At 41.1% G+C, this 17403-nt stretch overlaps 2 protein-coding genes across 2 annotated transcripts in view; one reads left to right on the top strand and one right to left on the bottom strand.

Moving 5' to 3' along the window:
• LOC116721371 (tumor necrosis factor receptor superfamily member 14-like) overlaps window positions 1-17403 on the bottom strand; it is a 1133408-nt gene that overhangs the window by 1074877 nt on the left and 41128 nt on the right. The gene's annotated exons all lie outside the window — the stretch shown is intronic.
• Window positions 25-16000, top strand: plod1a (procollagen-lysine, 2-oxoglutarate 5-dioxygenase 1a). The gene is made up of 19 exons (XM_032564574.1): window positions 25-419; window positions 2760-2851; window positions 2938-3071; window positions 3759-3922; window positions 5113-5225; window positions 5879-5942; window positions 7280-7377; window positions 8106-8207; window positions 8317-8448; window positions 9302-9423; window positions 11006-11110; window positions 11240-11365; window positions 12480-12621; window positions 12739-12852; window positions 12961-13026; window positions 13120-13224; window positions 13385-13531; window positions 14858-14983; window positions 15605-16000. Exons 1-19 carry the CDS (start codon window positions 329-331, stop codon window positions 15758-15760), a joined length of 2199 nt encoding a protein of 732 aa, XP_032420465.1. The 5' UTR covers window positions 25-328; the 3' UTR covers window positions 15761-16000.

Raw genomic sequence — 17403 nt, 5'->3', positions numbered from 1 at the left:
GGAATCATGTCCTCCTTTCCCCAAAGTTTTTATCCCACCCACTCGTGGAGAGAGGGTGGTCCATTTACATCATGACCTAGAAGTGTTCATTTCAAAAACGCCACAACAACAAGACTTTGAAAGTTTTACCATATTTTTTCACGGACGTGAAGGGACCGTTGGTTGCAAATACAGGAAGAGTGGAATGGTGGGAAGAGGCACACGGGGGTGGTAGAGGCGTCCAGTAGGGTGTACGGTCAGTGAGGCTCTCGGTCCGGGACCAGGCGGCACATAGAAAGCCTTCGCACACATTGGGATTCTGCTATATATTCTGTAAACTCCGGTTAACATGACACTCGTATGTTTTCCCATCCTTTCATGGATGTGTTTATGTGCACTTTCCTCGCTGGTGAACTGTGGAGATCAGCGTATCCCGGAGGGTAAGTGGAGCATTCCGCCGGAGCCGCCGCTCACATTTCCCACCGGGTTGTGTCGCTCAGGCTGCAGCTACTCTCAGTCTATCAGCGCGGTGTCCAGCTCTCCTCACCAGCCTCCGTGGCTCCGGGTGAAGTTAAACCCGCTCGGTGTTCTGGTAGTTGCGGTTATGTATCGGTTCGCTTAGAGAACGTTCCAGCAGATTCGCTGCCGTTAAAACGCGGCAGCTCGGTTAGAAAAATCTGTTTTAGTCGTTACGGGTTTCAATTTTCAACCCTTCCTCATTCCGAATTATTATTACTATTCATGCTAAACTACATTATCTGGGGACTTTATTAAAAGCTTTTCAATCTATATTTGTGATAAATATATATTTTAGCTGCTTTCAGCTCAGAACTCAGACCTGAAGTTGACTTCTGATTCACACGTAATAAAGAACTATTGAACTGATTTTAGTGATTCAACCTTGACAGGTTTAAACATGACTGACCTTTTGTAGATTGACTGCAAAATCAGATATTTGTGAATAATTTATTTGTAAAAAAACAAAAAACGAAAGTTGCAATGTTTTGAGGATTTAGCATTAAGACAACATTGTATAGCGTCTTGCTGAAGACAGTAGCCTACATGCCAAACCCAGAATTGATTACAGTAGAATGGAGGAAGTTGTTTTATTTAATTTTTTGTCCAAAACACAGTCGTAAAAATATTTACTAATCCAGTTTAGTTTCCAGTATTTCAAACTATGAATCGTTGAGGCTCCCCCCCAAAAATGATCCTGGCAGAGGCTAACTTCGGCGCCATGAGAAGCTCTTCCATGCCGCTGACGTGGACGGGATTCCGCAGAGGACCGAGGGCTAAACACATCCTCCGGCTCCTGCAGCTTCTTCTCTACATCGTCAAACATCTGCAACGTTTAATAGAACTATGGTCGTTTATTGTCAAAACTTGAACTATGTGGAAGTGACGCTAAAAGAAACAAAGAGACCACACGAAATAGTTCTCAGCCAATTGAATCCGTTTCAGAGAGAACCCCCATCACACTGACTGTGTGTTTACAATGTTCAGATATTACAGTTGTATTACAGACATTCTTATCAAATGCGCTTTCTTATGTGCTCCTGCTATGTCACTTATCACCGGTTATCTTTCTCCAGACATAACACTTAAAAAAAAAAATAAAAATGTTGAAGCAAATGATAAAGGAATAAAAAGACTTTCAAAAATAGACAGGTCTACATTTTCTGCAGTTACATTTGTAAAGATTTTAAATTCAGTTCATTTGAGTAAAGTAGGCAGCTCCAAGAGTTTTTAGAGGAGTTGTAGTCGATGTCCTGCAATGTTTAGATGTGTCTCTATTTTAGCACACGAGTAACACGGTCATTAGCAGGACTCTGGAGAACTGGTGGACGAGAGACACATCTAAAAGCTGCATGGTGCTAAACCATGCTTTGATTTTAACTTCATCTTTTTATATGCATCTTTTAAAACTCCTATAAATGGTGTGTTTTGCTGTCTTTGCAAATGTATTATTCCCAGGAAAGTAGTTTACACACACACAGCTGCTTACAGCCCAGAGTACACAGCTCTGGAAAACAAATATTACACGCTTTATACATTTAATCACACCGGAAGTGATAAATATCTACATCAAAACGCACTGGAAGACATGCATATGGGGAAAAACGATCCCAAATTTAGGAAGCAGTTCTGAAATTTGAACAGTGACAACAAGGTTACAGGACAGTTAGTCAAACAATCTCCTGCTGATCCGCAGGACTTCATCTACTGTTCCACTTGGTTACACACAGTTCACTCAGAGATAAATGTCAATAGCAGAATAATTTGTCTGGCATCATCAGAGGATTTGGCGAGTTTTTCGTGGATTCTTAAGTCGACTGCTCAATTTAATGTGATACCATTTAAAGGTTTCCAACTGTATGACACTTAGTGCTTAGAAGCATTGCTACAACAATTAAATAATGAACCAAATAGACATTTTTGTATTTTCTTGTGCAGACATGAAAACAATTCAAGACTTAATTGCTTCTTTTCTGTAAGTTTGGTTTGTGTTTTCCTCTGGTTCTCTGCCAAAGCAAACGTAGCCCTGTGCTTGTGCCCAGAGTCACTTAGCTCAACAGTTTCTTACTTTGTCTGTCGTGAACAGACCAGTTATTCTGTCAAGGAGAACCTATAATTTACAGCCGAGCAACATTTCAAAGTTGAAACAAATAAGTTTATATGTTTATGTACACTTTTTTTTTTCTATAATCTAAAACATATATTTTGTAGGGCATGAAGCAAACCATTTGACCACTCTTCCGTCTCATAATTTTTTCTTCCAGATAAACTTTTAGTTTTGACTGTTGCAACCAAAGAGACAGATGGCTTCAGGCGTTTCCTGAGGTCGGCCAAGCACTTCAACTACACTGTAAAAGTAAGTCACAGCTTCTCTATTTCTTTAGGTAAAAAAAAAAAGAAAAAGAAAACCCTAATTGTAACTATTTTGTGTTGTTTTTCCAGGTGCTCGGCCAAGGCGAGAAGTGGAGGGGAGGTGATTACATGTCGGCTCCAGGAGGAGGTCAGAAGGTTCGCCTGCTGAAAGATGCCGTTGTGGAGATAAAGTCCGAGGACCAGGTCATCCTTTTTATCGACAGGTGGGACTGATTCTCACATTTAACCTGCATCGACCTTCTTGCTGGTTTGTCTATTCTGTCCCTTTTGCTTTTATAGCGGAATGTTCCACAGATCTAAGTGAAGGGCAAAACAAAATGAGAACAACATTTCTCTGAAGATGGTCAACTTCAGAGAAAGTCCAGCTAAAGACATTTAGAAAGCTTAATTGCAGTTGTAAACCATCTGGCTGCTTTGAAGGAAAATGGAAAGGAGTCCCAGGTTGAAAGAGTCCCGCATATGTAAAATTTGCCGTGTTTAGTTTTATTGCGATGGCTATCATTTTCTGTACGTTTTTGACAGTGTGTTATAGCCGAAGTGTGTTATAGCCAATAGGTTCATTTGACCAAATTCAGAAGATGTGGTCAAATCACTCTGTTTTATTTTTGTATTAAAAAAAGCTGCAAATCCCAAACAATCCTTTTAAAAGAAACATTCACTGAAAATGTGTTTCGTACACATAAACTACATCTCTGGGATAGTAAAAGGAAAAAAGCAATATCATTCAAAAAACGCTGGTTTTTGAATCCAAAACCACTGGCACCTTAACTACCTTAACTCCTCACATTTATAGTGCTCTTCTCAGCCTTTTTTCTTTTTCTTTTTTTTCACACAGTGAAGCCAGAGTCGAGCTTTGAATGTTTCCTTCTTTCTCTCCCTCGTTGGCACAGCTACGACGTGGTTTTTGCCTCGGGTCCTAAAGAGCTACTCAGGAAGTTCCAGCAGGCCAAACACAAGGTGGTGTTCTCCTCAGAGAGCCTCATCTGGCCAGACAGACATCTGGAGGACAAGTACCCCCATATCAGGGAGGGCAACAGGTTTCTGGGTTCAGGAGGTGGGTCACCCAGGTTGGATCACGTGGCTCTTACTGCTAACAACTATGATAGGTGGACAAAAGTAATATTTTAGTTCTTTAAATCGGCTAAACATGGGTTGTTTTCTCAGACTGTGTTATGTGCTACACTGAAAAAAGACAACAGTTTATCCAAGTAAATGTGTTAAGTTTATTAAGTCATCATGCTAAGCAAATGCAAGTAGATTAAGTTTGACAAACTTCATTTGATTACATGTAACAAATTAAGAAGTGCTGTAAATCGATCAGATAATCAGATTAATCACACTCTGGCACTGTGATTAATCACATCTAATCACCATGCCTAACCTTTGTCAGCTTGAAATATAAATATGCACACAGTTGTGCACACTTGCCACACTCCAACCAATTAAAATTGTAAGAAACTATCTGAAAGCAGGTGCTATAATTTCCCATCACTCAACAGAAACTTACTCCACTTCACACACATACAAGTAGCAGCAAACCTGTGCAGGGGACAACCGACAGATAAGATACATTTTATTTTCTAATTCTCGGACGCCTCACCCCGTTCTTATGCTGCCCTGGAGAACTGCCCATATCCAAAACCGGTACGCTCTCAAAAAATGTTTAAGAAAATGTTTTATTGTCTCAAACCAAACATGTCTGAAGATTCTCAGTTTTCAATGATTTCATATTCCTGGACGTGCAGTATGAAGGAAGTCGTTTTGATTTAAACATTCATTCAAAAGTGTCCCTTTCCAATAATTTCACATGGAACTTGTGCGATGAGGCAACAGCCACTTGTCCTCCTGCAGCCGAGTGAGCAGCATAACTCGTGCATGTGAAATTTCAATGTGCACGCTCGGTCCAATGGCGCAACACAAGAAAGTTGAAAAATGTTCAACTTTTGTTGCTGTCTGCTGCTGTAGAAAACTTATCACCTGTCGCTGTCGTTCGGCGCTCTCTGTGTGTCAGTGGTCTTTGAAATATTCAATTCGGCGTTGTCTATTTAAACTTTCTGTGTCTCAGTGGTGTTCCGTGTGCACAGAAGCTGCTGACGTGGCCGTTGGTAGATTTTACAGTCTGGTGAATTGCTGACTGTGGAGCCTGTAAAACTGTGCCTACAAGCCCTCATTAGTACCGCCGACGTGGAGCTGACACACACGCACCCACACCTCCATTGTGATTGAACTTTATTTGGTTCCCAGGTTTCATGGGCTACCTGCCCAACATCAGAGAGGTGGTTGCTAACTGGACGGGAGCAGACAGCGACAGCGACCAGCTCTTCTTCACTAAGGTTTACGTAGATCCAGCTAGAAGGGTAAGATGTGTGTCACTGTAATTACACAAACAAGCCCCTTTAATCAAAGCACTCAGCTACAACTAATGAGACTCCACATGTCCTGCACGTGTTTGATGTTTAAAAAGCTGCTGGTGGCACAACTTTTCCTTTTTCAGCCAAACTTCAACATGCAGGACAAGAACACACAAATAAATATTTACAGTACAGACCAAAAGTTTGGACACACCTTTTAATTCAATGAGTTTCCTTTATTTTCATGACTATTGACATTGTAGATTCACACTGAAGGCATCAAAACTATGAATAACACATGTGGAAATATGCACTAAACAAAAAAGTGTAAAACAACTGAAAATAGCCCTTATATTCTAGTTTCTTCAAAGTAGCAACCTTTAGCTGTAATTACTGCTTTGCACACACTCTGCATTTGCTTGATGAGCTTCAAGAGGTAGTCACCTGAAATGGTTTTCACTTCATAGCTGTGCCCTGTCAGGTTAATAAGTGGGATTTCTTGCCTTATAAATAGTCATGAAAATAAAGAAAACCCATTGAATTAGAAGGTGTGTCCAAACCTTTGGTCTGTATTGTACATGCAAACACGAATAAGCTGAAAATGTAAACAATCAACTAATAATTTCAACTCACTCGACTGTTTCTAAATGTATTTTCAGAAGGCCTTAAACATCACCCTGGACTCAAAGTGCAGATTGTTCCAGAACCTTCACGGAGCTCTTGGTGAGTGTTTAAAATGAGGCCAAATAAGGAGAGTCTTTTAACACGTCAACCAGCTTTTCACCGTTTAGTTTAGTGGCCACACATCACTCTGACACTAAAGTAGGATTGAAAGCCCGCCCTGTTATATTTGTTGCTCTGTTGGGAGGATATGAGCCATCAATGTCCTTCCTGGAATAAATAACTATTGGTGTTTTTACCTTTAGTGAAACGTTATTAGTTTTCCAGCTAACAGTTTTGTAGATCAGAAGATTGTAAAGCTAAAACCATACATTTTTTCAGTTTCTCTAGATCTTGCTGAGACGTTGGTCCCTTAATCCTGGAAATATTCTTCATGTGATAGAAGGCCGACTTTGTTACTGTCTTTATGTGTCTCTGAAGGTTCAGGTCACAGTTCATCTCTGCACCCAGGTTTTGAGCTTGATTGCTAGTTTCCAGCTGTAATAACTGAAGCTGTGTGCTGATTCTGGATGGTTCACGGATAATGACTTCAATAATGTCTCAGTTCAGCTAGAGGAAGTTATAGCACCTCCATGCATTGACTTTCTCTAAGCAGTGATTGGATGGCGTTGGAATGACCTGGTGACATCGTAATGTAGAGCCGTGTATCATTTGCGTAGTTATGGTAAATAATCTTTTCGCTTCTGATAACCTGAGCTGGTGGTAGTGTAGATGTTAAACAGAAGGGGCTCCAGGATTGAACTTTGGGGTACCCCACATGTGACATAGTGCCATAAAATTCACACTCATCTGCATAAGACCTCCTTGCTTTTGTCATATCTTGCTAGGATTACTGCAACACTCTGTGTGCCCGTCTTGATAAAGTTTCACCTCAGCAGGTGTGAACTGTCCAAGACACAGCTGAATGTGTTCAGACTAGAAACAGACGCTGTCAAACCTGTGCTGATTTCTACACTCACTGCCTTCCTGTTCATTTCAGGATCCAGTTTAATTCTGTTACACGTCCTGTCAGAACTTCAGGTCCAGTAAGAGCATGAAGGTCCACTAATGAGCTGTTGTTAGACAGAGCTTCAGCAGTGGAGCCAACTAATCCATGGAACCACCTTAAATCTCTGTTTAGAAAAAAAAAATTATTGCCTGAGTTTATTTTAGGCAGTTATTTTAACATGTTTATATTTCATAGTTTTATGGTAGTTTATCATGTTGGTCAGCTGTTGCTGCCTTTAAATGTGCCGTAAACATACCACGCCTGTGAGTTTGTTCGGATCCAACAAATGGGTTCAAACGGCTGAAGAACTTCATGCGGGTTCAGCTGTACAGAGCTGCAGGTCGGTCATAATGTTGTGCCTGGTCAGTTCTATTTATGTTTGTCTTTCCAGATGAGGTGGTGTTGAAGTTTGAAGACGGTCGAGTTCGGGCCAGAAATGTACAGTATGACACCCTGCCCGTCATCCTCCATGGAAACGGACCAACTAAGGTACTGCAGATAGAGAAAAGGAATGAAGCTGCTCAATTGGACTCCATCGCTTTCCCCACGACTTGTCAACTACAAAGTAGCTAAACAGAATACATGAGCAGCAGTCTGTTGGCAGAAGAGGTGTAGCCTGTAAAATATTTTTTTAGTTGTGACTAGAGATGCACAGATCCAATGTTAATACATGCACTGGTTCTGGTACTGAAAAAAAAAAAATTTTTAGATGGGTTTGTCCGATCCATATGGGCACAAAGCAAATTCAATGCTCTGTGCTCTGTGCTATTCATTTTACAGTACATTTAGAAATACTAATTGCAGTTTCTGAACCATTTGACAAAAGGTTTATTGCATTTAATTTTTTACATGTTTGATCAACCTACTGTTTTTGTCAGTTTCAGCTCCTTTCTTGCTTAAATGACATCGGCTGTTGTACTCCTGGTTGCACTGACCGGACAAATTAAAGTTGTGTTGTTTTTATATGTTTGACCAAGCTTGTGAGGCTATCGGTGTACTTAAGTGTGTGTGGTGCAGAGTTATCAAATAAATTTGTAATTAAGTACATTTATTTCTGTTTTAAAAAAAGAGACTATTGAAGTCAAGTCAGCCCTGTTTTTCTGTATCAGAACGGCCTCGGCCGACACTGAACAGATATCTGTATCGGCTTGAGAAAAGTGGACCGGTGCATCCCCAGTTGTGACGTGATGACCTACAGGAACACGTTTGTTTTCCAGCTCCAGATGAACTATCTGGGTAACTACGTCCCCAACTCGTGGACGTTTGAGAGCGGTTGCACCGCTTGCCTCGAGAACCTGCGTTCACTCTCATCCCTGAAGGTCAGCTCAGTTCTCAACCAGCCACAGCTTTTCCAACCAGGTTTTCCATGAAATACATTAAGTCTGCCCAAAACAGTAGTCGGATGAAGTCTGCTGTTGTCTTCTACAGGAAAGTGAGTACCCTCTGGTGGTGATCGGGATCTTCATTCAGCAGCCAACGCCATTCGTATCTGTCTTCTTCGAACGTCTTCTGAAGCTCCAGTACCCAAAGAACAGACTCAAGCTCTTCATTTCCAACCAGGTTACCCCTGATGTACACTTCTCAAAAAATAACACGTCCTACATCACACTGGATACAAATATTTCAGTTAAAAATCTTTTATTTATTACATAGTGGAACGCGTTGAGAACAAAATAGCATAAAATGGCCAATGTATTGTTATTATCCTATGGAGGCCTGGATTTAGAATCACATCCAAGGCGGATCCAACTTTTTCCTCACTGTCTGAAGTTAAATCAGGCCATACATCCCTCGTTTGTGTCCAGTTAGCAAACTTACGATTTTGAAGACATTAATAAATACATTTCAGACATTTTGTTTCTCTTGCTATTGTGGCATTTAGCAAATAGAAATAATAATTTTGGTGTCTATAACTACTCTAAAAGGGGAACATAAAGACAGATTTTGATACGGATGGAAGCCCAGCAGCCTGTAAACCAGTTAGTTCACTGAAGAGTGGCGTCATTATTGTTATTAAAGACTCTTACAGGTAAGCATGTTTCAGTAGTGAAGGGTTCTGAAGTTTGGGTTAAAGGCGGCCGTTTCTTTGGCTTGGTTGAACTGAAACAGTAGCTCCATGGGACATTGATTCTCTTTTTATTTCTAACTCTCTCTCAGTAATGAAAGTGTTTATGTGGAAGAAACACTCGCAGTGTTTCTGTGGTGTGAAGAGAATCGAAACATTATTATTTTTTGTGTGTCAACACTGTATTTAACAGGAAGAAACAATTGCAGTACTCCTGGTGTAAATCCACATTCAGCAGTGCTAAAGCTGCCACATTGCGAACATGAACATTCCTGTCTCTCCTGTTTTGTCTACAGAGAAAAGAGGTGAATGTACATAAGAAACACGTTAAATCTTTTGTTGTTGCAGGAGCCTCATCATGAGCAGCAGGTCAGCTCCTTCCTGCAGAATCATGGGAGTCTGTATCAGGATGTAAAATCCATCCGGCCTGACGAGGAGATGGGTGGAGCAGATGCTCGTGACTTGGCCTTGTGAGTTTCAGTTTATGTTCAAAACATTTTTTAACATCTTCCAGTGTCATGGCAACCACTATGGAGGCATAGAAAGGTTATCCTGCGTCGATAGATATAGAAGCCCCCCTAGTCCAAGTTGCTAATATGCTAAAAGTCTAAAAGTTACTTTCATTCAACAAGAATGAGTGGGAATCCCATTTAGTTTTACTGCTGCAAAAGCTAGAGTTACATGCATATGGGCAGGTGATTTTAATTTATTTCTAAACCCAAAGATTTAAATTAACCGAGAACATGTTAGAAAGATGGGAGCAGCTGCAATCTATCAACAAAAACCCTTCCTTATTGGAACAAACGAGGCCTATTAAGCAGGAGATTCACAAAATTCTGGGTGAGGACATTGAAAAAAAACCCTTCAAATACATGAGACAAAGAGGCTATGAACCAGGGCCTAAAGCTTTCAAGCTGCTTACATGGAAACCTAGGAAGCAACAGGTAGAAAACATAATCTATAAAATGAGACAACTAAAACTTGAAGAAATTCAGAAATTATGGGGGCCTGCCATAGCAATGCATAAGTGAGCAGTGAAATGCTCACAGGAATGTTCATTAGTGCACCGCCTTAGCTATTCGTCTTAGGCGGTGCACTAATATTAGCCTTTACTGTAAAATAGACATTGTAGCTATCTTTTTTCCTTAGGTAAACATTAGCAGAGATATTAGCATTTCACTGTCCCCCCAAGTAGGCATTAGCCTTTTCTCCAAAATAAGCATTTTAGCTATTTTTTTGATGTATTAGCTATGTTTAGTACACTAAATGGAAGAGGTCAATGTAAGACAACATGCATTTAGGCTAACATTAGCATTCTGGCTAATTTTAGCTTATGCACTACTTTTAACATACTGAATGGAGTAAGTCCATGCTAGTCAACATGCTTGAGATTCTCCACATGCTATTTAGTAAATTTTAGCTAAGCTTAGCATTGATGCTAACTTTTAGCATCAGAACACTGAGTTCCAACTAACAGACACACTTTGGCAGGCCCCATTTAAATTTCTTCAGGAATGTTCTAGTTTGAAGAATATTATGCAGCTTTATACACACAGCCAGACAAAAAGGATGATAAAAGAAATATTTTAAAAAATTGATTTTATTTTTATTACTAAGAATAGACTAAATGTTTTTCAGTTTGTGCCCCATTTGAGGCCAAATGAATTCAAACGTGACATCTTTACTGTAATGAGGCAAAGAGCTTTGGATCTACACTGATTTACACAAATCTATTTGTTGATTTAAAGTACTAAATTCTTTAAAAAATAGTGTGAATCCTCAGCTTATTGTTGAGTGGCTACAAGAAAAGTTGAACCAAAATGTGGCCTGCAAATACTCATAACAAAACGTTTTGACACCCCTGAACCAACCTGTAAGGTCTGTGGTCTCAATAAATCAGAGCAGATCTGATGCCGGCTGTTCCGGGGCCCTGGCTTTGCCTGCGCTGTTTACTCCATTTTACAGATGATGGTGCAGAAAACTTCATTGTAGTTGAAATGTTAAAAACCTGTAAAGCGTTAACCTCCCTAGCACCTCTGCTTTGTCTTGCAGTGACATGTGCCGGAAAGACAAGGAGTGTGATTATTTCTTCAACTTGGACATTGAGGTGGTCCTAAAGAACGAGAACACATTGAAAATCTTGATTAAGCAAAACCTGTAAGTACATTTAAAAAAAAAAAAATTAATTAAAGATCAGATTTGATTTCTGCACCGCAAACTGTAAGACTTTATTTACTGCTTTATTTACCCGGTCACCACGCCCTCATGCCTGAACTTGTCCCCCAGGCCCATCGTGGCGCCCATGATAACTCGAGCGGGCCGACTGTGGAGCAATTTCTGGGGGGCGCTCAGCGAGGACGGCTACTACGCCCGATCTGAGGACTACGTGGACATCGTCCAAGGACGGAGAGTGTGAGTCTGCTGGTGTCCCCCAAGGACTTGAATGCTATCTTACTGGGTAGACTGATGATCAATAATTTGACAGGAAATGATGTTTACTTAGATCGGTCCAACCACTGGGAAGTTCTAAACCTGAAACGCCTGAAGTGGTGATTAAAAAAAACAACCAAAACAGCGATGTTGGAGGGAAAAGTCGTGATGAGAGAGAAGGTCAAAGTTGAAGCCAGCTGTAGATCCAGACACGATCAGAGGGAAGACGAAACAGAACCGGTTTCTGGATCAAACCAGAAAACAGACAGTTTTTAAAAAATATTATAATAATTAAATAATATTTCAGTTCAATTAAAAATATTTTATTCATAACAAAGGAAAATGCTTTGCTGTCGGGACTTACAGTACATCATTCAAGTATTTCCGGAGAGTCGTTGTGGATGGTGATTCTGTGGGCAGGAGGGATTGTTAAAAGCGAATCCGAAGAGGCCTCTGACTGAAGGCTGTTGCTCATGATATCATGACATGCCAACAGTTCAATGTCTGGATACAATATTTCACAGCACATGTCCTGCATGACTTCATCAGTTGGTGTCAAGCTCTGCTAGTCCTTCTCATTTGCCTTTGCTGCTCCTGGCCGTGTTGTTAGAAAGCCGGGATATGATCCTTTCCCATTTTGATTGAAGAAGATGGTTTGAACGTCCTCCTTCTCTCTCCACACCCGTTCTTATACCTCATTTTCAACTCCGCTGTGATTTGGGGGTCAAAGTTCAGGTATTATTTGAGGTTTTGAGAAGCTAACCAGCTGCAACTACTTTTAAAAACATAAAAAGATCTGCCACAGATCATTGTGCTGCTCTTGTATTTTTACAAGAGTAGAAATTCTTCCAGCTGCACAGAATCAAAAACCAGAGGAATAACTGTCCAAATAAACTAAAAAAAAAATTTATATTTTACACAGAGGTACTCCGACAAGTTGCAACGATTCTACAATCAGTAAAGAGGGACATTAATACAGTACAAAACAGGCCTTTTGTAAAAGCCTTGTTCTGTCATGGTCTTTTAGAATCTGCAGCATTCTGTCAGTCTCTTCCTGATGTCGGATCCTTGTGTTTGCTTTGAAATTCTTTTGCAGGGGCTTGTGGAATGTACCGTACGTTTCCAGCGTCTACTTGGTGAAGGCGAGCCTGCTGCAGGCAGAGCTGAAGGACTACCAACTGTTTACCTCAGAGAGCTTAGACCCCGACATGGCTTTCTGCCACAACGTTCGCAGCAAGGTCTTCGGGAGAGCAGAGATTCAAAATTAGACTCTGATTCAAGGGTTTTGTTAAACATTATCATGGAAAGTTTCTCCATAACCTTAAACCTGCAACTCTGTCTTGTCCTTTTGCCAGGGTGTCTTCATGTACGTAAACAATTTACACACATTTGGCCGCATTCTGTCGACAGAGAAGTACAAGACAGAACATCTTCACAATGATCTGTGGCAGATCTTTGAAAATCCTCTGGTAAGGACGGACGGACGGACGGACGGACTGACTGGACGGACGGACGGACTGGACGGACGGATGGTGTTGAACTGATCTGTCTCTGTGGTCTGTCTCTGTGTGTTTCAGGACTGGCAGGAACGTTACATCCACGAGAATTACACCCGCATGATTAAGGAGAAACTGATTGAAAATGTGAGAAGCAGCATGAAGCCAGATTCCAGAGAGAACCCACCAAACTGAAACGACTCTCTAACCCGGGGTTGATCGGTTCTGTCTTCTCTCTAGCCGTGTCCAGATGTTTACTGGTTCCCAGTGTTCACTGATGTGGCCTGTAACCATCTCGTTGAAGAAATGGAACACTTTGGCAAGTGGTCAGGAGGGGGAAATACGGTAAGCTGTTGCATGGATGTGTTCATCCTTCACGTTGTACAGTGCATGACCTGCATCAGTGAGGCTGAGTGGACATAGCTGCTAGTGTTATGAGAGTTTTCTCTGTTGTCTCAGTCCATGCCGTCCCTCAGTGATACATTTGGATTGGTTTATTTCCCAGGATACCAGAATCCAGGGGGGCTATGAGAACGTCCCCACCATCGACATCCACATGAACCAGGTCAACTTTGAAAAGGAATGGCAAAAGTTCTTGCTGGAGTTTGTTGCACCCATAACAGAGAAAATGTTCCCTGGGTACTACACCAAGGTGAGACCTCCGAACCCTAAATGATCCGCTGCGAGCTGGGAGGAGTGTTGGACCAAAAGTCCTGATCCACCCTCCTTTCCTCATCTTTTGCTTCCTAGCAACCAGAGTAAGGCATTAAAATGGTCATGCTCAGTAGTTCCCCTGTAGGAGATCCTGAGGTCTGAGTTGGACTTGGGCTGACTTTTACATCATTCAGGCAAAAATTGCTCCTAAGCTCAATGAATGACCTGTTAGCTAACAAACATCCGTCCACCTGTGGTGCTTTGATCTGTCCAGGGTCACTGAGGCCTGATTCCACATAGCTATGCTAAACCAATGAAAATATATCTTTTAGACTCTTTGATTCTTTCACACGTTTGTTGTCATTTCTGACAAACGTGTCAGCAATCCCAATTTAGAGCTGTCACCAATAAGACTCTACTGTAGATTAGAACATTAAGCAACAAAGGCGTTACTAAGGATTTTTGCTCATATCTTTTGTCTTGAAAAGCAACATCTGACAAACACTTTTTTGGGGTTTTCCTGAATTTGCTCTGCAGAAGTCAATCAGAAAGTACTTGCTATGTAGCGTTTTACTTCTTCATATAGTCTTACCCTTTTTATATCCTCTGAACAGGAATCGTTGAAGCGATGGAAACAAAATGGCTGCTTCCTGAGCAGCCATTTTGCACTGCTTCACTGTATTACTGCTGCTCTGTACTATGAAAATAAAGACTTCTTCTTGTTAAGATAGTTTAATAGGAATCTGGAAAGCCTCCAGATAAACAGAATATTTTGTGTTTAACATCTTTGAATGAGGCACAATGACGTGGGCAGCATGCCAGCCTGTAGCTGAGCTCCTGAAGCAGCTTCTGTTAGGGCATACATGACATTATGTGGTGGCAAAATTCTGCAGTCAGAATTTTGCCATAACATAATTCCGCAGTTGCTAACTATTAACTAGTTAGTGAAACTAGTTAATAGTCTCATGTAGTAATAATGAAGACAACTTCAAAAGAGTACAGGACACAGGCTGGGATTTTGCACTTTGCACTGTCCTGTAGCGCCACCTTGTGACCAAACTACAGACTGGCTTTCAAATGAAACAAATTCATGGGGATTTTCTGCATCAGTCTTAAAGCAATGTAGGGCAAGTTTATTGGCTATTATTTACAGTAAATTTCAGCAACAGCATTGACAATGCTGTGTCAATTCAACATTGACACAGTAATGTCTGTGATTGCAAACATTGCATTGCAGTGCTAAAATAAAGTGATGGAATTAATGAAGTTCCAGTTCTTAGTTTTGTTTTAGGTTTTTATGTCTGCTGTGTGTCTGTGTTTGCAGGCTCAGTTTGACTTGGCCTTCGTAGTTAGATATAAGCCAGACGAGCAGCCCTTTCTGCGGCCGCATCACGACGCCTCTACATTCACTATAAACATTGCACTCAATCAAGTCGGCACTGACTACCAGGTAAGCGGACAGTGGCCCTTCTACTCTGCACCTCACAGATTTTGGAGCAATAATGCTAACCGACAGGGAAAGCTGCTCATCACACACGTGATACAGTCAGGAGGTACAGTAGTCATAGCTCCTGACAACGAGATAAAAAGATGAAACCACGTGTAAGTGACTGATTATGTTGGCTTTTAAAGTTTGACGTCTTTCCTCATTGGGAAATTACTTTTACTTAAAAAAAAAAAAAAGGTGTGGAGCTTTGATGGCTTTCTGCATCCTTCAGATGTAATAGAACATATCATTTAGGCTTTAAATCTCAACTTCGGCTTTAAAAGTGTTTCTTTCAAACTAGAAAGAAATATTATTCAAAAACTGAATCGGTTTCTGCCAAACTCCAGTCAGAAACATTTCATTTCTTACCGATAATGCCCATCAGTGGCCTAATGAAAACCCGGTTTTCCTCTTGAAACATGTTGCCGACGTCAGGCCTAAGCTTTTTAAGATAACACATTTTTTTGTATCTTTAGAGACTGTTTTGTGTTGTTTTTTTTTTGCTTTTGCCTGAATTCAAAGATGAGTGAACCTTCAGTTGAGGTGCGTATAGAGTGAAAGCTGTAAAGTGTTTTATGGATGCAGGGTGGTGGATGCCGCTTCCTCCGATACGACTGCTCCGTCCAGGCCCCCCGGAAAGGCTGGGCCCTCATGCACCCCGGCCGCCTCACTCACTACCACGAAGGCCTGCCCACCACTGCGGGGGTCCGCTACATCGCAGTGTCCTTTGTGGATCCCTGAACTTCACCACTGCATATTCCAGACTGTATGGGACACTGTGACGCCCAAAATAATCTGACTGTTTTTTACAATTTTTTTATCTTTATCTCCGAAACATTTTTAATTAGTTCAATCACCGATACTCCATGTTGACTGTAAGCTTTAGTTCGTCATCATTTACTAACTGAGCTGGGGACGTTTTAATTCTTGCATGTGAAAATACAACAACTTACTGGGAACGTAAAGGAGATGGGATCTAAAGATTTCTCACCAAATCGTGCCTTATTTGAAGCAGTTTTCCCGGCCTGCACCTGGATCCAGTCAGCCTGGATCCAGGCTCTCGTGTCTCATTGACGCACCAAAGGGGCAAAATCGTGTTCGTTTGGAAGTGGGAGTTGAGAATGACATTTCACCTCACCTGTGTTCCAGTTAGAGTCCCAGAACCAAACAGGAAAGGAGTGTGAACCACTCGCCGAAACCATCCTCCTGACTCTGATTGGTTGTTTCTGACCAACTGGCTGTTTTTCTACAGATGGCAGTAGGACCACAGGGAGGATTTTTCAGTCTCATATCACAACATAGTGACAGTTTTGGCTGATGTGTGCAAAGCACTTTTTAAAAAAAATAAAAATTGCAACTTTTACTGGATTTGTGGGGATAAATCAGGGGTGTCAAACTCCAGTCCTCGAGGGCCGGTGTCCTGCAACTTTTAGATGTGCCTCTGCTGCACCACACCTGAATAGAATAATTGGGTCATCAAGGCTCTGGAGAACTGATCTACACAAGGAGGAGGTAATTAAGCCATTTCATTACAGTGTTTTGTACCTGTGGCACATCTAAAAACTGCAGGATAGTGGCCCTCGGGGACTGGAGTTTGACACCTGTGGGATAAATGAAGGAAGTTGGTCAAATACAAAATTATTTTCAGTATTTTATGAGACAAGAGGCTGTCCCTTGTGGTCAACTGCGGTATTGCATGTAGGCCTGTCGCAACAACAAATTTTGCTGGACAATACATTGTCCCAGAAATAATTGCAATGATGGATAATATTTCATGACCATATTCAAGTAATATAATGGTAACATAATGCAAGATACTGCAACCCGTAAAATGATGTCATTCCCAGTTCTTCCTCAAAGCAAGTTGTAAAAGTAAATGGAACAAATGTCATCGGTGCACGTGCATCCTGGGATTTGTAGGCCACTGTAATATAGAAGTTTACAACCAGTGATTAGATCGAAGTAGACATCTGATTTTAAACTGAAGATTTATTATTGATTCTCCAGGGACCACCGAGGCTCCAGCTTGGAGTCGATTTAGCGAATCATTTTGTTCTCCTTTCAAGTAACTGATCATCCTCTCTGACATCCATCTTTACAGCAACAATAGGTCACAGCAGGAGGTGAAGTAGGTCAGGGTTTATGGATCAGAATCAGATTCTCTCAGGAGAAAACCCTTCGTTTTTAGATGCATTTAGTTTGATGTTAAGCTTTGCTTTAAACTGTTGCTGCTTAAATCACCAGTGCCTTTTTCTGTATCCTAGCTATTTTACTGAAATACTCCAAAGAAAGCTTATTTATTTTTTCTTTTTATATATGTTAGATGTGAAACAGCTGGACTACCTGCAGGTGTTTGGAGTCAGAGCTGCGGTATGGAAATGATC

This window comes from Xiphophorus hellerii, chromosome 1 (assembly GCF_003331165.1).
Source record: "Xiphophorus hellerii strain 12219 chromosome 1, Xiphophorus_hellerii-4.1, whole genome shotgun sequence".
NCBI classification, from domain to species: domain Eukaryota; kingdom Metazoa; phylum Chordata; class Actinopteri; order Cyprinodontiformes; family Poeciliidae; genus Xiphophorus; species Xiphophorus hellerii.
This window is presented reverse-complemented; position numbering and strand designations above follow the sequence as displayed.

Excerpts from the sequence above, each read along its gene's own strand:
- plod1a (XM_032564574.1), top strand. The coding sequence starts at position 329 with ATGACACTCGTATGTTTTCCCATCCTTTCATGGATGTGTTTATGTGCA. Across the intron at positions 5,943-7,279 it reads GAACCTTCACGGAGCTCTTG|ATGAGGTGGTGTTGAAGTTT; the intron begins GTGAGTGTTTAA and ends TTGTCTTTCCAG. Across the intron at positions 8,449-9,301 it reads AGCTCTTCATTTCCAACCAG|GAGCCTCATCATGAGCAGCA; the intron begins GTTACCCCTGAT and ends TTGTTGTTGCAG.